Source organism: Mytilus trossulus, chromosome 1 (assembly GCF_036588685.1).
Source record: "Mytilus trossulus isolate FHL-02 chromosome 1, PNRI_Mtr1.1.1.hap1, whole genome shotgun sequence".
NCBI classification, from domain to species: Eukaryota; Metazoa; Mollusca; class Bivalvia; order Mytilida; family Mytilidae; genus Mytilus; species Mytilus trossulus.
In genome coordinates, this window is record NC_086373.1 from 88,776,597 (window position 1) to 88,800,905 (window position 24,309).

Genomic DNA, 24,309 nt, shown 5'->3' on the forward strand with positions numbered 1-24,309 from the left:
AAATTACAGAAAAAACGGAGTAATCTTTTTACAAACTTTACTTCTGGATACAATCTTATGATCATAAATAAGCTTCTGTCCAAGTTTGGTACAAACCCAGGATAGTTTAAGAAAGTTATTTAAATTCTAAAAACTTTAACCACAGAGTGAATGTAATGGTTCCCCGCAGAAAAACTAAGTCCATTTAAAGTAAAATACAGAAAAAATGGAATTTTATTTTTACAAAATTTACTTCTGGATACTATCTTATGATCATAAACAAGCTTCTGTCAAAGTTTAGTAGAAATCCAGTATAGTTTAAGAAAGTTATTAAAATTCAAAAACTTTAACCGCAGAGTGAATATTTGTTGACGCCGCCGCCGGAATGTAGGATTGCTTAGTCTCGCTTTTTCGACTAAAGTCGAAGGCTAGACAAAAATGATATCCCTCTTTTATAAATGAACTGTTTGCAAAAGTATGAATTATTTGAAATACTAAGGATTTTCATATGCCCTGCATAAATAACCTTAGCCGGATTTGGCATATTTTTGTTGAATTTTGGGTCATCATTACTCTTCAACTTTGTACGTGTTTAGTTTTCTAACTATTTTGATCTGAGCCTCACTGACGAGTCTTATGTAGATGAAACGTGTGTCTGGCCTACTAAATTATAAGCCTGGTACTTTTGATAACTATTTACAACACTTGGTCCATGCCACTGCTGGTGGATGTTTCGTCCACGAAGGTATCAACAGCAGGGTAGTCTGCACTTCATTGTTGACATGCATATCAATTATATGGTCATTTTTTTTATTTAAGAATTGAATGCTTCTTTTTGTAAATTTATTGGGGTGTAAAAGCGTTGACCGAAGTACATTTTGTATGAAGCGCGGAAGCGCTTCATTCTAAAAATGTACGCACGGTCAACGCTTTTACAACCCTATAAAGTTACAAAAAGAAGCATTCAATACTTATAATTACATTTTTTTAGCTATGATCATGAAAACACGAATTTTATAAATTTTGTATATTATACACTCGTGCACTTTATTGTGGGACCACGTGCTATCATGAATGAAAAGTTTTATTGAGTGATGCAATTGCTTACGGAATAACAAGTGATATGCCATTAGCCAATCAAAATAAAGTATTATAATGAAACATACATCTAATGTAATTATTAAAAATTAACTGTTTGAAAAGATATGAATTATTTGAAATACTGAGATTTTTTTTATCCCAGACATAAATAAAGAGTTATCAAAGGTACCAGGGTTATAACCTTAGCCATATTGTGGCATAACTTTTTGGAATTTCGGGTCATCACTGCTCTTCAACTTAGAAAGTGTTTGGTTTTCTTAACTATTTTGATCTGAGCATCACTGTTGAGTCTTATGTAGACGAGACGCACGTTTGTTACCTTTGATAACTATTAGGCATATATAAACAAATAGCAGAGCCTGTAATTTGATCATCGATAGATAAAATAGATGGTGTACAAAAGGCAATCCTTAAAACTTTGGGAATTTTCAGTGATAATTGTTCTTCAATTAAGTATTTGATTTGGCCTTCTAATATTTTTGACTTTTCAGCTGAATTAAGTCTGGAAATAAATGGCTTATACCTATTTCTTCCCAAATGTCAAAACTCTGAAAACAAACCATTCTGAGCAAAACAGGAACTGCCTTAAAATTAAACCAAAGAGATGAGCAAAATAGTGCCTCATTATCAATGTACTGTGATATCTGAATATAAATAAATAGAACATTTTTAATTGATTTTAAAATTCTAATTCAGATTCAGATGACAAATAACACAATTCTACATCCAGGTGCATTCTGCATAGGTTTATTTTAAATAATAAACTTTTATAAACAAAAATGTGAATTTTACAATGAATCAGAACAGCTTTTTCTCTTTAAATAAATTTCAATACTGAAACATAATATTCCACTGATTTTGTGTACAATGCTTCAACAAGACAACAGACAAAGCATTATATTAAACAGCAAAATAACAAAATCTACAGCATTAAGAGAGGAGCTTTAAGTAATAATACAGGCTGTCTTTTAATCCTTTCATTCTATATCTTTCTTCACTACTATTAAATAACCTTACAATTTTGAAGGTACAAAATAACAATGTATATGGTAGTACAGCTGTCATATACACATTGAAATTTTAACTCATATTATAGAAGTCTGACTATGGTCGTTCCTTCATATTAACCTAAAGTAAAAAATATGTTATTTTGTATATTACTTTTTAAACTTAATGCTAAAACGATTTTTCAAACTAATTTTCAGCACCTCTTCAATGGTGAAAAAATAAAACCTCTCTAGTTTTAAACCATTGCTGCTTTTTAGTTTTATAAGCAGTTCTTCACACATTAAACTTACCATTTAACATTTTCTTACTCCTTAGAAACCTTTGATATTTCTCAGCGAAAAGGTATTAAAGGTTCAGTCTACTTAGTTATATAATTAATAAAAAAAATGGTCAAATATTAGTGATACCCTCTTATGTGATTTTAATCACACTGGTAAATGGTGAAAAGGGTTAAACAATATACATATACATTACCAATATAAAATAATTCCATTACAATACACCAATTTCAAGTTCAGAGACTTTGCAAAAAGGAATTAAGTCAAGTTGACAAACCCAGTGTTTAGGCAAGTTGACATTGATCAATGGAAACATGAACATATCAATGTTTGGCCTATGATGTTACATTTTCTGTTGTAATGCATACCAATTACAGCTATTTGTTTCAATTCCATCTATGTCATCTAAACTTGAATATGGTGTATTGAATTTTTAACTGCAGTAAAATGTTTCTATTTATCGCTATAGCTCCTATGTTATTTTTCTAATAACTGAAGACTGTTGTAATTGATTTGAAGAACTATAGGGTTTAAAAATGATGTTATAGACTATGAACCTTTACCTTTGAGAAATGATATTAGGCTTCAGAAGCAGATATAACAAAGTGCCTGCCACCACATAAGCCCCTTCACCAAAAGGAAGAAACTAAGGTGGCCCGAAAATTACCAATACACCATGCCGATTCTTACACAAAAACATCAGGGTTTTATGCATAAAACAAGTTAACACATTTAGCACTGGTAAAGATTATGTTCCAAGTCTAAATTAATGGAAGGAATTATGAAGATCTGTTTCTTTAAATCTGGGGCCTATTCTATTGACATTTTCAATTTTCTGTTTATAATATTCAGGAAATTAATAATACATGTAGTAAACAAGGAGGACACTGAAAGCGATAAAAATTATGAATTTCTAGAAAATAAAAGTTGTAATTCTATACTTTGATGAATAGTAAAATGAATGTCTGTTGACTTATATTATGCATAATGTCATTCTCAGTGAGGGTCGATCTATATATACTAGATATGTCAAGCCACTGTGTGTCCCAGTTAACTAGAATAGCATTTTTGATGAAAATGTAAATGTTAATGTTGCATTTGAATTTAAGAAAACAACTTTTATTCATTTCTGTATTTAAATTTATTTATTGTACATATAACTTATCTCTTTTTTTTTGAGCAACAGCTAGCACCTGTGTAAATATGTTTTTTTCTGACACAATTTGTTTTAATGGGAACAGAAAATGAATGCACTGACCAAAAAAAATATAGGAGACAGTTTTATATTATTCAAAAGGATAAATATCTATGATTTTGGGATTTTTAATGGCACATGACAAAATTTTCTTCCTATAATTTTTTTTAATAACACACATTTTCTAATGGATCTTTGGGACACACAGAACGTACACAATGTAATAATAACTCAAGTACACAATCTAGATGCTTCTATGTTAACTGAATGATTTAAAATATCTTAACAAATTATTATTAAAAGAAGGATTTAACATGTGAATATTTATGAAAATGTTGATGATGTTTTATCCAACAGGAATATTGTTCCCTTTAACTGGCCTGATCACAACATACATGTGATGTGTAATGGAAAATACAAATTATGTATGGAAGACATTACTTTCAATAAATCACACATTAATCATGATCACACACATACAATTCCATAACATGTCTAAAAGTCTATATTCCTTAAGTCCTTTAAGTCTTGAGTAGATTAAGTCCAATAATTTAACAGAAAAAGTCAGACAGGAAAATACTGCCCTTTTTAAGAGAAGTGGTGATTGTTATAAAGATATACAACAAATATAATTAAATTAGTATACAATTACACACAAAATGCTGGACACTTAAATTGACAAAAAGGAGACAGTCATAAAATAACAAACTAGTTATTATGTGGGACTTGCTACATTTTATGATGAGATTAGGATACTTCATATCTTTCCAATCGTTGTTAAAAAAACATGGTAAATATTCTAAATATACATGGAATCTGTTTAATGAAATCTAATTATATATTTTTTCATTTACTATTAAAAAAAAAAGCTTTCCCAACTCCAAAATGAGATTCAAATCAGTAACTGTAGGTTAATATTCAAATTAGTCAGGCTTTAACTGGGTAAAATTCCAACAAATTAAACTTTGATTCCATATAAGTCCCAGGATAACACTCAAATAGAAAGTAAATAACAATTATGGTACAAATGTATTAACAAAAACAACAATTTCATAAATACATTACTTTGGCAACAGAATAATTCTTGTACATATAATATTTATACACAAAGAAAGCTGGATATTCTAGAAAAGTATGAAAGTAGGATAAAACATATTATATATTGGCTTCCTAATAAATGTCACAAAGCGCTGAAAATCTAACAAAAAAAAATTATAACTGATTTTGCAGCTAGATAGAATAAAAGCAAATACATTTTTAGTTAACCACAAAGATACATGTCTGTTAAACCACTCTAACCTACACCCATTCTCAATCAATTAGAGACCACCACTCCAGAAAAATTTACTCCTCAATCCCCTCTCAAGTTTTTGTACAAAATGAATGTATAACATTGATATTGAACCAGCCTAACTATGCTATCACTTGGTTAAAGGTTAAATCATTGTGCAAAAAATTATAAGCAACATAGCAGTGTATATTGGATCATACACTCTACAAGCAACTGTAATGGAAATAACAATTAATAATAAAAAAAAAAGATAAACCCCCATTTATGTTACCAAAGTAATTTTCATTTTCATCCCTTCATTTAAGTAGACCTACTTCAATTTATAAAATAACAACAACATTCAAAACAGTCGACATAATGAAATTTCCTATCTACACGGACCTGAGTGGAACTATAGCGCCAGCACATACAAATAATTTGTCAATAACCATCTTTAATGATTTAAAAGACTCTACAAACAATAAACCAAATACCTCGGATCCATTTCTATTATTCTATTAATTTAAAATTTATTAAAATCATTTGATTAATGTCTTTCAACATTTACAATAATTATTTTTTATGTAAGCACGTTTTAAATAACAGATGGGGTTTTTTTAAGAAATTTTATATATTGAATTGTTTTGTTATTAACAGATGTTTACTGACAAATAGTCTGCACCTACTTATATCAAATGTCACCCTGAATATCAGTATAATGACAAATGAAAGAATAAATTGTCAAATCAAAGGATATAATATTCCTTTATTTAACAAACTCTACCACAGAAAATTGAAACAATGTCACTTATGGTTACCCTCAACATCATTCAGCAGAGAAAAGTTTTTACTTTTTTAAAATGAATATCAAAATTCATTATGTTCTCTACTTGTTTGTTTATTCCCTCTTCTATTTATAGATTTCCCCCAGTAACTTACCTTACTTGTTTGATTTTTTTTACAAACAAAAGTTTCAATTTTCTGCAGTTTAACATACAAATAACAAACATTCTATCACAGAAATCAATTTAACATGTACAACTGTCCTGGATTCTAATACCTTTATTGTGAATAACAATATCATTTAGGAATATTTTATGCATTTGATAAATTTCTTAAAATGCTTTTAATGGAACTGTATTTTTTTATGTGTTTTAGAAAATCTATTAAACTGAATACTTTTTTTTATCAGTATATATCTAGCATTTAAGAAATTTAATGACATAACAAAGAAACTTGTAAGACTGCAATTAGAAATTAGAACTAGTTTTAACAAAGGAGAAAGAAGCTATCCAAAAATTATGATAATATACGGAAATTTATTCTGGTCTTAAATGATATACTTTTCAAAATGTCTACTTAGGAATTTAAGTTTATTGTTAATTTTAATTTGTTTTAGAGCAGACAGTTGAATTCACACACACAATATAACATTTGTACCATATAAGGAAAAACATAGTTAACAGTCTCAGCACATATCCTTCATTTAGCACTATATTTCAACAAGCACAGTTACAAAAACCAATGCCTCTTTTGACATAAAGATAACAAAACAGATTGTTTAAATGTAAATCAACAGTTGAAACAAATAAAATAATTACAACAAAAGCATAATGATATGTGATCATTTTCAAACCATTCAGTGTTCCAGCTAAAAAAAAAACAGCTATCATTTAAGAAGAGTAGGGTCTAAATATAAATAAGTGCTCTGTAGGGCATAATCTAAATAGGAAATGGGGCACTTGGAAGATGTAAATGGATTTCAAAGAAGGAAACATTAGCCAAACAATCTTAATTCCTAAAAAGAATAGGAAAAAGGACACAGGGTGTGCAAAATGAAGGGAAACTATTGTGCCCTGAGAATGGGGTCTAGCTGGAACACTGCGGCATTAACTCCCTCCAAATATTTTCTTAGTGCAGTATGGGTAATAAAAGAGTTATGATGGTACCGTTTCAAATTATATACAAAAACAACTATTTTTTCCAAAACAAAATAGATAAGAGTTCCTTCTATACAAGTTTATATCATTATATACTTTTTAAGTTATTGTAATATAGCACTTTATTTATAAATACTATTGCTTATAGTTTATGTTTAAAAAAATTAAACTAGAGTAACATATATATATATTGAAGTATAACATGTTCATTCACATACACGACTCTTACAATATATGTATCAACACATTGTACATCTCAAAAGCACATAATATACACATAGAAAACACATTTACTCTACTCAAACATTCAAACTCATATACAAATGTATTATATACATATGGAATAGTATCACATGCAAACATTTTCAGCTATGTCTTCAAACACTCGGATGATTATGACCTCCTTTACAAACATTCACATGATGTTGATTATGGTGTTGTTCCAGTAATTTGTGCTAATGTGGGATACAATGCTACGAGAACAGCAAATAGTAACATCAGTAATGGTATACTTGAGCAAAATGATAGCTGAAATACAAAATACACAAATTAAATTACAAAATGTCAATAAAAATAGATTATTACCATTTAACCCTGTAATATCTTTAAACAATATATTGGGCTTCATTCAAAACATAGGACACAATCCTTTATTTGTCTTTCTTGTGTGGATACCTTGTATATCTTGATTAATATATGGATTTTTGTTCTTTTTAAGAGTCAAATGCACCTGCCTCATGCAGTGTTAATTTTATTGAGTAAGTGAATCATATAAATTGTTAACCTTAATAAACAGAAGAGCTGTTTCTATTTGATAAAACTAATTTGAAAGTAAAAACATGTATATGATCTGACATTTTAAAGTGAATTTAACACGAATATGATTTGACATAAGTGACTTAACATGTAAATGATCTGACATCGAGGTTCAATATGTAATGATCTGACATAAGTGAATTTAACATGTATATGATCTGACATAAGTGAATTTAACATGTAAATGATCTGACATCAGGGACATTAGTGAATTTAACATGTAAATGATATGACATCAGGGACATTAGTGAATTTAATATGTAAATGATATGACATCAGGTAATTCAACATGTAAATGATCTGACATCAGGGAATTCAACATGTAAATGATCTGACATAAGTGAATTTAACATGTATATGATCTGACATCAGGGACATTAGTGAATTTAACATGTAAATGATATGACATCAGGTAATTCAACATGAAAATGATATGACATCAGGAAATTCAACGTGTAAATGATCTGGCATAAGTGAATTTAACATGTAAATAATCTGACATCAGGGACATTAGTGAATTTAATATGTAAATGATATGACATCAGGTAATTCAACATGTAAATGATCTGACATCAGGGAATTCAACATGTAAATGTCCTGACATAAGTGAATTTAACATGTATATGATCTGACATCAGGGACATTAGTGAATTTAACATGTAAATGATATGACATCAGGTAATTCAACATGTAAATGATATGACATCAGGAAATTCAACGTGTAAATGATCTGGCATAAGTGAATTTAACATGTAAATAATCTGACATCAGGGACATTAGTGAATTTAATATGTAAATGATATGACATCAGGTAATTCAACATGTAAATGATCTGACATCAGGGAATTCAACATGTAAATGATCTGACATTAGTGAATTTAACATGTATATGATCTGACATCAGGGACATTAGTGAATTTAACATGTAAATGATATGACATCAGGTAATTCAACATGTAAATGATATGACATCAGGAAATTCAACGTGTAAATGATCTGGCATAAGTGAATTTAACATGTAAATAATCTGACATCAGGTAATTCAACATGTATATGATCTGACCTAAGTGAATTCCACATGAAAAGATCTGACGTTACTTACCACTTTGCTTCTATCTGATAGCTGCTTATATTCTTCAGCCATATTGGCTATTTCACTTTTCAGTTCTCCATTTTTCACTGAATAAGTTTCACATTGTGATTTAAGACTGGCTATCTCCTCATGGGCTTCACACAACTGAATAAAAATGTAAAAGTTTAATAAAATGTTTGCCAAAAATCAAGTGATATTCCATGAAATGCTCCTTCAATAGTTTTAGTTGCAGTACACATACCTTCATTGAACTGTTTCAATCATAGTATTAAAGATATTTAAATACCATTTTTTACTTCAAAACTGTATGTAATTAGCAAAATTTCTTAAAAAGATATATCAGTACATATTAATTCACTTAAAACAATTTGTTGATCAGCAACAGAGCTCATAACCAGTTTATTTACTTGCTTTTTCCATAATTCCTCTATATTAATAGAACATGGTTTACTACTTAACATCAACAATAAAACGATTGAACAGATATAATAATTGACAATTTTATTTAAATTTCTATAGCATTTAAAAACTGCTTTCAGATATAATATTCACAAAGGCAAAAAATCAAATGTAAAAGTAAATTTGTTTGGCAACCCCTTGATAAATTAAAAATAGATAAAAATTTAATATCCGAAAAATGTTACAGCCGATTTCATAGGGTGTGTAGTCAAAGATAATATCTTTGGTTTTCTTGCTTGTAAGCTGAACTGTAAAGTCATTGTTATGGTAGGTAAACTACCCTCCTTTAAGAGTATACTAGTCCGACATATAACCAATCTATCTGTCTGTTGGACTAGGCTACTTCAAAAGGAGGGTAGTATACCTGACCTTATAATGACTTCACTGTTCAACTAACAAGCAAGCTAACCAAAGATATTACCTTTGACTACACATTAAATGAAAACAGCTGTAAAGGTAGAGTACTCCTGTTAATTGTTAATACTATTTTTTCTTTGACACAATCTACTTTTCAAAGTCTTTGGGGGCACACAGTTATCCATCTGAATGACATTTTAATCAAAATGATCACCTTTTAACATGCTATACCAGAAACATACTCCACAAATGTCACAGCATAACAGAAATGAAATTGTCTGCATTCGCATTTAAAAAATTCTAATCATCTTCTCAGCATAAAATTGTAAAAAGGTGTTGTGTTGTAAAATCTATGTTTATCAAACAAACAAATGACTTGCTTATTGAATTGCTATGCTTAACTTCACATAATCATGTTCTAAATTAATTCTTATGATGCTATATCATAATCCAGGGAGAAGTAGCAATAGGATTTGCAATAAATAACAACTTATTGACTTAAAAAGCAGGGACTGGGTACAGATTAAAAATGCTTACCAAGGATTCCATACACAATAAAAAGATAAAAAGACCTTTTCACTTTCCGTCGTAAAATTAAAACCAAGCAACTGTTAAAATGCAGATCTACATGTAATAGTAGCTGGTAGGAATGTCTAAAGCTGTTTATTTTATAAAATTAAATTGACTGCATTTCCAATTATTTTTACAAACTTATCAATCTTTTATTCTATAATGTTATATAAAATTTTAAATATATTCATAATTTTATTCCTTGTATGAAAGAAACTGGCTACTATCAACACCAATTTAAAAAAAAAAAATCTTCCTTAGCATTTGATGATAATTATTTCAAATACTCAACAAAGTATATGTAGTCTAGTTTCTTTACTTGGGGATGGTTTATTTTGGATAGATCTTGGACGTAAAATGGAACTTGAAAACCCTGAACTATGAAATATGAGTCAAGTGACCTCAACTTCATGGCAGATGGTCAGTCTCTTCAAGACACATCTAAATACCAAACATTTGTCTGCATGTTTAGCAGTATCTGTGAGGAATAGCTGTGCACCTGAATCAACTCTAATGATAGACCAATGGTTCCTGATAACTTTATAGATGTGAAACTAAAACATTAGACCTGAAAATTCCAACTTGTCAGTAAATTTCTTGAAGAAAGTCAAGTTTTCAAAATAAATTGTAAACATGCCTGTCCATGTCCTTAAAATAATAAAATTTGCAAGTTTTTGTGCATTAACAGAATTTTTATTTCTACTGACTCTTAAATCTTAAAGAAAGGAAACTCTTTCAGGGATCATATTATACAATGTGTCAAATAAAATTAAGTTTAACTGATGTTAAAATATTAATTCCAGATAAAATAAAAAAAATAGTTTTTTACTTTCTTTGATTCTTTCAGAATACTAAGAGGTAATAAAAAAAAAAGAAAAAAAAAAAAGAAACATCATCATAAAATAATGTAAATCTGTCTTCTCTATTCATTTAGACAGTCAATCTAACAAATGAACAGGCATGCTTTAACAAATACATTTATTTCTTTAGTTTAATTGATATGAATCAAATATTTCATATATGTTTTTGTATTGCCATTTTTGTACTTAAACTATTCCTAACAAATAAATACTGTATTATGTTAATTCTGAAAAAAGACAACAGTATAACTCCATGTCTGCTTAGTAATTAGGGGGAGTTTCACTGTAAATAAATCAATTAAACAAAACAAGCCTGGCTGAGTAAATGATAAGGAGGAAATCAATGATAATCTGACAACTAAACAGGCATCAGCATTACAACAACAAAAGCTGGATGGAAAATAGTAATTGGTCCATCGCTAAAACTAAACAACAGAAGCTTCCAGCAACAACAATACAATGATACCTTCAACGACAACTTAGGATCAGAAGAAACACTTTTCAAAGTAGGCTTGGTTACTCCAGACGTTTTTAGGCGACCTCCCATAATGGGTTGTCTGCCCCTTGGACTGCGCCTCACCTCCTGTTTGGCAAGGTCAGTTTCTTTCTGCGAGTCTGTCATGTTCGACCGCCACACAGCTTCTTTTGTTTCTAGTTTTTGTTTTAAGGCCTCTAATTGTTTATAAGATTCTTGGAGTTTGTTGTACTCAGAAGAAAGCTGAAGGTTCTCTTTCCTTGACCTACAAACAATACATCATTATAAATTATAAAAAGTTCTATACTGATTTTATAATACATTTATCCTGGTTGTTAAGGGCATACGATACAGTTTTGATCCTGTATTTACAAGTTCATGAAAATTTGCATATAGGCTATTTTTTACCTGATTAAATCAAATATGTAGTAAAAAATATACCTTCATGTTCTACTTTTTGAGTAAAATGAGGTCGAAATTTTGTATATTTGCTCAAAATTCAGATTTGTGGCCGTAATTTCTTTTTCCAAAGAAAGACATAACTTTTTTGTTATAAAAGATAAACACAAATTGTTTTTTGTTAAATAATCGATAATTTCTGTATTTCAAAAATATCCTAAAAAAATGTGCAATTTTTTTATTCAGAAATAACTTATATTTATCAAATGTTCATGAATTGAGGAAAACACGTCATTTTTTACTGCATGTTTATCAAAATTAAAAAAAATTCTCTATTTACAGTTTTATAAAATTTGGGTCACATAATCTCCCTGCAAAATGAAACAAAATGCCGTTTGGAAAAATAGGGGTCCATGAACTCGTTTTCAAATTAAATCAGTTTCAATGATAAAAATCGGTCTAAAAATGCATCTTTTCCCGATATGTCACAGTTTGACGTCGCGAAAATAACAAATTACGTTAGCAACGTCATTACCTCCCTTGAAACTGTATCGTATGCCCTTAATAATTAAAGAATTTAAAAAAGAACCATATTAAACCCTACTTTGCCCTAAAACATGGAGGAAAGTAAACTAACATCATGGAATAAGTTCCTTCTTTTATTTATAGCTTGTAAAGCTGGTTTAAATCCACCACATATCGAGCTTATACTTAGCTAGGCTATCTCTACAGTGTGATGTTTCCATTTGGTTTATATGTCTGTTATTTTTATAGAGGAGTCAGGTATTTGTTTTTATTATGGTCTGTTGTACTGTTCAGTTTCGTTGATTTGATCTGATCTAAGGTCTAAATGTCTTGGAGATTCATATTATCCTTTTTATAATTTTTCTGGAAATTTTGCATAGTTCTTAGTCACTTACTGTATGTATGGTTAAAGTTAACACATATAGAACTGAATAATTCTTACATTTTCATCTCTGCTTCAATAGCTTGAATCCTTTTACGCAAACTGGCACACTCATCTTTCAAGGCAGCAAAATCAGCTAATAAAGAAAATGATTGATGTAAGTCAACATTCTAAATCTTGTTTTTAAATATATTTATTTGAACTGAAATTAAATTTTCAAAGAGACACATCTGGAAAAAGATCCCACAGATATAGTTAGATGTATTTTTATCACACCTTAACAACTTCACCAAAATATCAGCAAAATATTTCTTAAGAGAATTGTGTTACATACACCATTTTAAGGGGACACAATACAGTAGAACAGAGGAGAGATGTAATGCTGCTGCAAAGAGCAACATTGAAAACTGTTGTCTCAATGAGAGAAAACAATAAATGAATGGAAAAGCAGATGAAATTGTTCTTAAATTTCTAAAAATTAGCACACTGCCATTTCTTTGTCTGCATGTCATATATTCAGCAACTAAATAATACTACACACAAGTTAGAACAATAGGGTTAATCTTTAGGGGTGTCAACAGCTCTGAAATTTTCTGCAATATTGCCAAAAAAGAGTCCAAGTTTTTCAAATACTACTTCTTAAATAGGTGAAAAGGAAACGAAAATATATGTAACATAAAATGTTGACACTTTTAAAACTCAATTTGAGTCAAAATTCTATGCAAATAGACCAGAGGTGGATCTTTACTGTATAGTATCCCCTCAAGGTAGAACAAACAAGAAAGGGGTAAATAATATAAACTAACAGGAATACCTAACAAAAATCTAATGAAATATTGCATATATTAATCAAGTTTTAAAAAAAATTACCAATAAGAATTGAATTTTACCATGGTGACTGACACTTTTCTTGAAAAACCTGTTACATAACCATTTCAAACAACTACACAAATATCTAATGAATAACAAATCCAAAGTCCAATGTGATGAGGGGCTAATATCAACCAACAACATAGGTTCAACCATTGATATAATAGCCATAGACTAATAATAGAGATCTTAAGATCACACAACTGCATTCAACAAATGTCCAAACCATGTATAACTTCATCAAAAGTTTTACTTATGGATAAGAACATTCTGCCTTTGATCTAGCTGTTTAACCAAGAGGAGCAAACCAATAATTGAATAAAAATAAAGATGAAAACAATTATGTGAGTTCAAGCTTATTCTAGATGTATAACCCTTACTAAAAATGCCTTGTACTTTACCAAACAGATCAAATTTTCTCTAATGATGCCAGTAACATTATATCAATTAGGTTCATGCAAAAAAGATACCATATGCTGAACAATTATGCATAACAAATGCTATTTCCAAACTTCTGACAAAAATACAGCATTCTGATATGAAATTAAAATTTAATTATAGTTGTAATAATTGATGATGAAAGCTGAATTTATATTCATTTTTGAATGATGTTTCTTATGTTTAAGCTATAAAAATTAAAAATAAAAAGCAATAAAATGACATTTACCAATGATATTACCTCGATGTTTGACATTGGGGCTAGTATGAGAACCCGGATGGGAGTCTGAGTGCGTCAGTCGAGAATGATGTGATTCTCTGGATCGTTCTTTCCTATCTAAGTCAAGGCGTTCCTGAAGATGACGTACCTTGTCTGCATGGCATAAAATAAGACTGATATTAGCCGTCCATAAGATAGAGAGTTTAACCAAAAGCCATTGCAGACATACAGCCAAGACCACAGACATGCGTAAGGCAAACGAATTAATGAGAGAGAAAAAAGGACAGTTTTACAACACCAATAACAACTTGAAATTAAAGTAAGCAAAGATGATGAAAATATGGAAAGCCAGGTACTCATTAAAATGATAAGAAAAGACTTGTTTCCTCTTTTACTTACATGCTGATTTGAAACCAAAAGTCAAACATGCAAAAAAACTTACATTCAGATAAAAAAAAAAAAATCAATGCAAAAGTTATAACAAAAATAAAATTGACAGACATTTGTATTTGAAAATATATATGTATGTGTATAAAGGTGTAATAAAAATACAAGAACTATACACATGCAGAAGAACAATGTAAATAAACATACTGAAATACATGTACAAACAATAAACTACACTACATGCTCATTATACTCCAGTTCAACAGTGCTTTAAACAATGCCAAAAAAGACACGATTATCAATAATTTGGAAAATACAATATATTTTTTGAAATATTGTGGCATGCAAATTTTAAAAAAATGTGTGTATAATGAGGGAAGTCTACATTATCAAAGATTTAGAGAGTAGATGTGTACAAATGAATTTCAGTAATCATGCAATATTGAAATAGTTATAAATCATGCACATTTATTTAATTTAATAATTAATAAAATAAACAAAACTTTCTGAATTTAATGCTTTCTTACTTTGATTTTCTGCATAAATACTTTTTACATCTTCATAAGATGGAAGGAATTTTCATAAAAGGTTAAAATAACTAAAGCAACTAATTCAAAACAAATGCTTTCAATTTATCAAGCATTTTAATTTAATTTGTAAGAGCTTATAATCATGAAACATATTATTTGTTTTTTTAAAAGAATAAATGTAATTTCAAAAGAAAGTATACCTTCTGCTTAATCACTTTCAAAGAAATGTATCAAAGTTATATGATTAAAAAATTTACTAGTTATTAAAAATGATAGCAAATCATGTCAAAAATGTACTTCACAATGCTTAGAACAGTTAAAGATGAGAAACACTTACTTTTGAGTTGTTCTGATTCGTTGTGATTTTGTTTTGCAGATTGCTGTGTTTCTGACAAGGTGCCTAGTACAAGGGAAAATCATACATATAGACTGCAAGTTATTATGTGAGTACTGGTATATTGCCCTGCCAACCTTTGTAATATTTGAAATGTTATGGTGAATTATATTAATGACTTTTTAATTACAGTGAAATATAAATCTGTACTATACTGATCTCAATCTGTTAGTAAAACATATACAGTTAACATGATTATATAGAAATATCCTTAGTTTCTTACACAATTTTACCTATTTTAAACAGTGGGATAGACCATTAAAGACTTTTTTTTGGTGAACACAAAAACACATGAAAAGTATCAAAGTGTCAATAGATTTGGAAATTTATCCTCACCTAGACAAACTTACTTGCTTATTTTAAGATTTAGATACATTTTAAATATTCAGTGTCTAAACCAAAAACCTACTGTAAAAAAATAGTCTGTTTAAACACCACTAAAGAATAACTAAGGGGTTAACTTTTTTTATCCTCCTTGAATCTGAAATCAAGGAATGTTAGCTTAATTTTGAAAGCATCAAAATTCCAGTCCTTGAACAAAGTGATACAGCCTCATATTTATAGCAATTAGCTTGAAATGAGAATAAAGTGTTACTAATGAAACAGAATACTGAGTATCATAAGATAACACATTTCTGGAATGGGGGGAGAAGTCAATATTCAGATTAAGTTATAAAATGTTCTTTCAGTGAAAGGGAGACAAATGTCACTAAATAATAACCAGACAACATAATTTGTAAATTAAACTTAAAATGAAGGAGGATGTCTATTTGACATAAACATAACTTACAGTACAATTGCTAAATGCTTACAAGATTAGAAGTTAGCAGGAATTTGAATTTGAAGTTATAATTTTTGCAAGTTACTACTGAATTAACGCTATTTTTGTAACTTTTATGCTGACAGTGTGTTTGAAAAGCCATTACTTATTTACTAAAAAAGATCTTGATTTTGTGTTTTTTTATACTCATATAATCCTTAGTGAATGTTAGTAACATTCAATAAATGTAATACACAGTTAAAAGGTTTATCACAAGACTTGGTTACATGAAATGTGACAAAAATAAATATGTAAACAAATATTACGTTTTGCTTCTTCCAGCTCTTTTCTTGTGTCCTTGTGTTTGGATTTCTCTTGTTCTAAATTTTCTGAAAGATAGAGATGTCACATGTGCAATGTCTTTAACAAAAAATAAATCAAACAATTCCATAATAGCAGGTGCACAACTTCAATATATGTGAAATCATTTTGTGATGTTTCAAAGATAAGTATTAAGAAGAGTTGATTACAAAAATATTGTACTGTCTTCTGTAAATTTTAAAGTTTTCAAGTTTGGAAAATATTTGTTTTTCCCTCAAACAATTCCACAATAGTAGCTGGATGAATTCAACATATGAGGGATCGCCCTGTGAGGTGAAAGGGATATGGGATTAAAACTGAAGGAGCTGTGTAAATAAAATTGGTACACTTTTCATAGATTTTGTTGAAAATTACTTAGTTTCTAAGTCAGAGAAAAAAAGAGATAAACTTCCAAGGACAACTCAATAATAGATAATGCAAGAAATATGTGTACTCTTTCAGTGGAGGTTGAGAATTTGGGTAAACACTGTAGGAGGAGTTGTTTACACTGGCCTGCCCACCAACCTGTCTGCAATGAAATAATTATACTATAAGCTGGTATTGAATTTTGTCTAACTCATCTAAAATATAACAGACACACAAATGCATGCTCCTAAGAAGTGTCCCTACAAGTTTTGTTGAATTCTATCAAGCCGTTTTCAAGGATTACAAATTAGCATAAAATGCTTGAGGGATGACAATTTGAGTAGGTCAAATGTGTTGCTTAGCTACAGATTCACTGCCAGGTAACAATAATTGGAACATCAAATTTTCAAATCAACTGCATGTATACTATAGAGTTCCAATGGTTTACCAGGGCGGATCCAGCAATTTTAAAAAGAGGGGTTCCAAACCCAAGACAAAGGAGGGTTCCAACTATATCTCCCCATTCAAATGCATTGATCGCCCCCCAAAAAGGGAAGGTTCCAACCCAGGAACCCCCCCACCCCCTGGATCCGCCAATGGTTTATGTTTTCAGAAATGACTCACTTTTAGTTAGAACTAAATCCTCTTGGTTAGTCTTGGTATGTGATTGTTCTTCCAGTAACTGATCTGTTAAACAGTGAAGCATGCAGTGGTTATGTAAAATGTTAGGTTAGGAAATATAACATTCATATCACTTTATTCACATGTAGTTACAATGCAGTGGATAACATGTTTTGAAATAATATGTATGGAATTTTTTAACGCATAACTTATGTGTACAAGGCAGCACTTGCACCCACAATGTGGAAAGGGATTAATAAATAAGTTGTAATAACTTTTTTCCCAATCAACTAGTATAAAAAAAAATATGTTTAAAACTAGTGGACATTAAGTTCAAAAATATTACATGTATGCATTAAGTTCAGTGTAATACATTGAAATCATTTCTTTACATGTTTTTAAAATGCAGGGAATTAACTGTTTGGAAAATTATACATTGAAATAATTTGTTTACACATTATAAATATGCAGTGTGCACTAAGTTCAGAGTAATACATTGAAATCAATTCTTTACACATTATTACTATGTTGTATGCATTAAGTTCAGATAATTACATTGAAATAATTTATTTACATGCTATCTATATATGTTGTCTGCACTTAGTTCAGAGTATTACATAGAATATATTATACATGGAAATAATTTCTTTACACATTATCACTATGCAGTGTGCAGTTCAGAGTATTACATTGAAATCATTTCTTTCCATGTATATTTTGTTTTGGTGAAAATTTAAAAAAAATACTTCTTTCAAGGAACAATTTTAGTTAGTAAAATCACAGTTCAGTCTTACATTCGCAAAGTATGTAAAAGTTTACTGTTACCAGTTTGATTGAAAGTTGAAATGGTCATTTATTTTATATTGAAATGGTAAATGAAGAATGTGATGTTATAAACAAGCCTCATGCACCCTAACATTAAGGTTATAAATAATCATACCTCGTAAATCTAATATCTGTTGTTTTACTTCTTTTGTTGTAGTTTCAGCTTTCTTTAATTGTTCTGTAATTTAATAATATATGAGAGTGCACATAACAGGCTATTATTTGAACTTGGAATTATTTTTTATTATGGAATTTGCATAATTTTTGTGCTTGAAAGTTTTCATAAATTCCATGTTTATTCTGTACTTTAATGTTCAGTGCTGGGCACAACACTTTCTATTTCAAAGAAGATAGTACATTTTCAATAGAATGTACTGTGCTGTGCACAACACTATCGATTCTATGCAAAATACATTGTATGGTAAATAATGTGACCTGCTCAAAACAGTATAATACCAAATCAACATGGAATTTATTTAAAATTTCAAGCACAAGAATATATGTTTATTCCATAATTAAAAATAATTCCTATTTCAAATAATAAAATATAATGTTGAAATGTCACCTGCTGTACTGACCATGGATTTGATGTTGACAGTCCTTAAATTATGGTTATTCCTTAGAGAGAAATTGTCATTACAAAAGAACTTAACTTTATTTTAAAGTAGTCACAGAACCATGAGATCAAGGACAATGGACATATGACAGACGGGAACTTCACAACATAAGGCATCTATATACAAAGAATGAAGCCTTCAGGTCTTTTAAGTTAGTGAATGCTGCTGCTGCTTGATCACTATCCCTTTGTTTCACTTTTGGCTCAACAAAAACTAAAATCAAATTTCTGACACACATTAATCGTTCCTTTTAATGTCATACAGTGATAATTTTGTTTTATATAGTATTTTCTTAACATTAGTTGGTCTGAAATATGCTTGTATTTTTTTGTGTGAATTTTGATAAAATTACCAATTGAGATTTCTAAACATTTAAGTTTTTTGATGTTAGGGTTGGTCTGAATAAATAACAACTCATCAGCCATGAGGTTGAATTCCAATACAGATGATCTTTATTTGAAAGTCATAATAGATGTTAATAGCCTACCTTGAAGATCTACTACCATTTCAGACTTCTCATCAGCATTCTTTTGAACATCTGTTAATTTGGATTTAAGTAGAATGGCCTCGTCAGCACTCTTTTGGACCCTTGCTCTAGTGTCATCTAATTCATCTGAAATAAACAATGAAGACGTCTTTTAAATGCTTGTATATGTGTTATAAAGATTAACTGACTCACTCAAGATTATAACATTTTATTTGTAATGCAATTTTTTAACAGATATGTATAATTCCCCCCTCCCAAATAAAAACCAAGAAATATCCATTGCTTGCTGCAAGGCTTCTGAAAAGTTTACCTTCAAATCCAACCAGCCAATTTCACTGCTTCACCTTAAATTCTTTTTAAATACTAGAAACTGCTATTAAGAAGAAATTGTTATGATACAAATGTACCCTACAAAAACCAACTTTACAATAATGTTTAGGTTTTTACTCCTGGTACTCAGTTGCACATAGATATTTATCTTTGCTACAAAAACTCAAATCACAAGTTTTCCATGAATAAAAACTCCCTACTATATATAAACATATCATAAGTCAACAAGCTATAAGTAAATCACTTATAAAAAGTCAGGGATAGGAAGAACCCATAAGGTTGTATTGTTCAATTGTAATAATATTGATAAGATGATATGATCCCTTGAAGTAACTACCAATGCAAAATTTGGACTTGAAATTATTCTGTTCAGAATGGCAATTTTACATTACAATGTATATTTATTAATATTGTTGTTGGGTTGCTGTCTTAGTTATGTGTAATCAAGAACAGTAAAAGGAAAGACCCTGCTTTCAATATTTTAAACTGTCAGATTTATTTAGTTCTAATTTTAAACTTCTTATCAAACAGTACCAAAAGGTTTTATTTACTTTAATATTTAATATAGAAAAACCTTTTGAATAAGCATTCGTGTATATAAACACAGCTCCCCCTTCAATGGTATCCTTAAACAAACATATAAACAATTTTAATAACACGTGTTTTGTACATGTTCAGTTGAATGGAACTCTACAAAAACCTGATAAAAATTATGTGACATAGATGACATACATGTATTATTCATGTAAAACATGAACTACATCTAGATGTGTTTGCATTCTAAAATATCTCATTCAATCATGGTGATAAATGGGACTATAGCTTAAGGCACAAAAACTTAAGCATCTTTTACAACTAAATTGTGATAGGAATTTTCACAAGTTTCAATTTTTCACAGTTTAACATTGTTAATTGTGTTTTAACATACAGATTTCAAGCTTAAATTTTGTATAACAAATAAAACAGAAATGTGTAAAAAAGTTACTTGACAAGTAATAATACACAAGTTTGCATGTGTTTAAGGGTATTTTGTTTAAAGTTTTTATAGAAACAATTTCATCTTTTGGAACAAGTTTTAATTTTCTTATTATACATATTGTATTAAAGTAGTAAAACTTTATTCTATTCAGATGGTACCATTCAAATCCTGGTTAATGGTTTGTGTACAGTCAAATTCATCATGTTGAAGAGGAGCAACACCATAGTCATTTTATTAGGTCTGTCGGTACCTTTAGTTATTTGGGTTCCAGAACAGATTGTCTCATAGCCAATAGAAATTAAGCTTACTTCAAAACTGAGATCATTAAGTTTGCTCTTTGGTTTCCAACCAGTGCAGTCAATTGACTGGCTGTAACTAAGCAGTGTTAGATAACAATTAGAATGGCCCAAACATACACAAATTTGAATTAGTTTGATTTGCTTTTTATCCAGTGGCAAATATTTCACACAAATTCAAGAAAAATAGTGAATAGGGACTTGTGGATTAATTTCTTTTTTTACTGTTTTTTCAACTGTAATCATAGCTATTGAACAATGGTGTTAACTCTCCTTAACATTGCAAAGTCCTATTGTCCTATCATTTTCAGTTTTTTTTAAATATAGCAGAGAAAGAATCCTTTCCTTTGTTTAGAAAATATCTATGAAAAGCAGGAATATTTTCTATGTTTTTGTTTCCTTATAGTAACGGCTTTCTACAAATAAAACTCCTATATGCAGATTTAAATATCATGTCATTTCTACTGGTACACAGTTTTTATCTGTTATCCATTATTTGTTAAAAAAAATAACTATTAAAATTAATTGCCTTATAGTTGTACTATCAATATCTTAATTCCTGTATAAACTGAATCCCTGACCTTAGGATTGCGGGTGTTTGATTGTTCCCTTTAATCTTGGCATGCATTTACAAGAGTTAGAAATTATCTCACAAGGTGTGTAAAATAAAATTTCAACAGCAGAAAATAATGCCCTTGTTTTAGGACATCAGATAAGTCAAAATAAAGAAATGTATTATATGAGGTTTGTAAAGCTTGTTTTAATACTTCATACATGTACAACATCTGTGGGGAATAGTCATAGTTTTCATTCAGTAAAATTTCTTTATAGCCTTTAACAACCGCCTGAGAATTAATGGAACAATGGAATCAATGAGACACAATTTATAATCTGAGCATGATACATTTTAATAAAAAAGTGTGTATTTACCTTGTGATAAATAAAAGTGACAAAACACTAAAATTTGGCAAATAGAAAAGATATGTCTTATTTTTCAAATTTATGTTTAATAGCTTAAGAACTTTTTTTCTATGAATATAAATAGAATATTATTTTTGAAACAAAATGAACAGTTGTTTATATTTTTCTAGAACAATTTAATGAAACATTCACAACAATTTATGATAAATAATATGTATACAGTATACACCCCCAATAGTAACATATTGTTGTCTACAGTAAGTTTTCCTTTGATGTAGAGTATGCTTCAATCAGTATAAGGTATAAGGGACAACATGTTTAGATTTAAGTATTTATTTATTAACATTTTGAATGAAGAGTGGGGGCGTATTCTAAAGATAAGAGGTGTTTAAAGAAGTGCATCCACAGGGTTATACAAAAACAAAATGTTGATTCCATTGATGCAGAAATAGTCTTTACAAATTCCTCTCATAAAATAACTTGTCAACATTCATCAAATATGCACATTTGATTTTATTCATAAAAATATCATGTCATTTACTATGCATAGTATAATTCACCAGGAAAAACTAATTCTCTATTTCAAAGCTGATGTCATGTTAGCAGAAATATTTTGTTTAATATTTGAAAAAGTAATTTCAATTGAACCTTTTTTCTATCTATCTCTCTCTCTCTCCTCCATATAATCAATGAATGATTGTAAAGTTATACTCATTATGTTTGCCAAAAGTGTCACAATGTTTATCTATAAGACCACCAAAGTAAAGATATACCTGATAATTACGTCAGGTGATTATTTTGTCAGAATACTTTAAATCTTTTAACTCATTATAAAACTTCCTTATTAACCAAACATTGCATCAAGGCATGACAAAGCTGCATACAAAATTTAAATCTTAGTGCATTTTTGCAATTCCCCAAGAGAGACCTTTCCTTTTTAAAAGAGTGTTTTATTATCTCTTTTAAGTAAGATAAGCTTTTTTATTTTTTGCCATTTTACACATGCTTAAAAATTATTTCTAACAACAAATTAATGAAATTTAGCCATAGCATATACTGTTGAACCAAATAATTTTGATCTATATCAGGACTATATTATTTAGAGGGGATTATATCATTTAAACATACCTTCATCGTAATCAATACTCTCATGTTTCCTCTTCATAATGTTATTATATTGAAACAGAATAACTCATTTTTTATAAAACATGTTTTCCATAAACACAAATCACTACAACAATAGGGCATCCTCAAACATTTGTTATATCCTAATTATAACATCTTATCAAAGGTAACTTTTCACCTGTCAATCAGACAGGTAACATATAATTCATGTGTGACCACTCAATGGCCTTGCTGTTAAGTCCAGTAATATTGACAGAACTAATTCATATTATTATTCGAGCCATTTATCTATTAATAGATATAAAAAGAACCTTTCTTAAGATTTCAATCGTTTGGGAGAACATTTAAACTTTGTTTTGTTAATAAATGTTTATATATATGTTTCCCTCTATTGATATTTACCAATCAATGATCATGTGAAATACATTTAGGTTTATAACATTAGATATTTATTACAAAGCTTTTTGACACCTGAGTAGAGCAATTACCATTTCAATGTTAAAATAGGGGTAAAATTATTCAATATTTACATTTAATTCATAAGAATTTAATTTTCCTTAACCTCAATACAGAAGGAAATCTTTTATATTTACATACAGCCATGTCCCTTTTATTTGAGACCAACACTTTCAAAGTTAAATATTGAAGAATCCAAATAATTTCCTTGATGATATTTCAAAAATTTTGCTTGTATGCATAAAATCAAATGTCCTTAGTTTGAAAGAAGAAACTATTTTCAAATAACACATTGCAAATTGTACATGATTTCATAGATTTTTATTTACTTATACTAAAGTTATTGTCAGGAAACCAAATGTCTTTGGACGACATTGACAACAACAACCCAATACCGATTTATTATTGCAAACATTTTGGCAGTTATATAAAAACAGCCTGGCTTAGCTAAATTCAGTGAGCATGCTCTCGTACCTGGTGCCTAAACATTGTCACTGGACAAATAAATAACTCTGAGAAAATAATACTGAATCATAATTTCCTGTCTATATGCACGTCTACATAGTATATGTCCTTATTTTCTACAAAATTTCATGCAATTCTGTAAAGTTGTGATGACA

At 29.3% G+C, this 24,309-nt stretch overlaps 1 protein-coding gene across 14 annotated transcripts in view; it reads right to left on the bottom strand.

The window, feature by feature from the left end:
* Nucleotides 1–1,805: 1,805 nt before the first annotated feature.
* The window catches only part of LOC134688978 (sarcolemmal membrane-associated protein-like), a 60,631-nt gene continuing 38,127 nt past the window's right edge, over nucleotides 1,806–24,309 (bottom strand). For 4 of the 14 annotated variants that reach the window (XM_063549482.1, XM_063549479.1, XM_063549480.1 and 1 more), the window contains 10 exons: nucleotides 19,583–19,708; nucleotides 18,594–18,656; nucleotides 17,657–17,719; nucleotides 16,633–16,695; nucleotides 15,490–15,552; nucleotides 14,245–14,388; nucleotides 12,768–12,843; nucleotides 11,393–11,666; nucleotides 8,690–8,824; nucleotides 1,806–7,299 (listed from right to left, as the gene is read on the bottom strand). In XM_063549482.1, the coding sequence (XP_063405552.1) occupies nucleotides 7,201–7,299; nucleotides 8,690–8,824; nucleotides 11,393–11,666; nucleotides 12,768–12,843; nucleotides 14,245–14,388; nucleotides 15,490–15,552; nucleotides 16,633–16,695; nucleotides 17,657–17,719; nucleotides 18,594–18,656; nucleotides 19,583–19,708 (1,106 nt within the window). In that variant the 3' untranslated portion in view covers nucleotides 1,806–7,200. Of the gene's footprint in view, nucleotides 7,300–8,689; nucleotides 8,825–11,392; nucleotides 11,667–12,767; nucleotides 12,844–14,244; nucleotides 14,389–15,149; nucleotides 15,180–15,489; nucleotides 15,553–16,632; nucleotides 16,696–17,656; nucleotides 17,720–18,593; nucleotides 18,657–19,582; nucleotides 19,709–24,309 lie in introns of all 14 variants that reach the window. The other 10 variants (XM_063549486.1, XM_063549478.1, XM_063549483.1 and 7 more) reach the window with 10 other exon arrangements.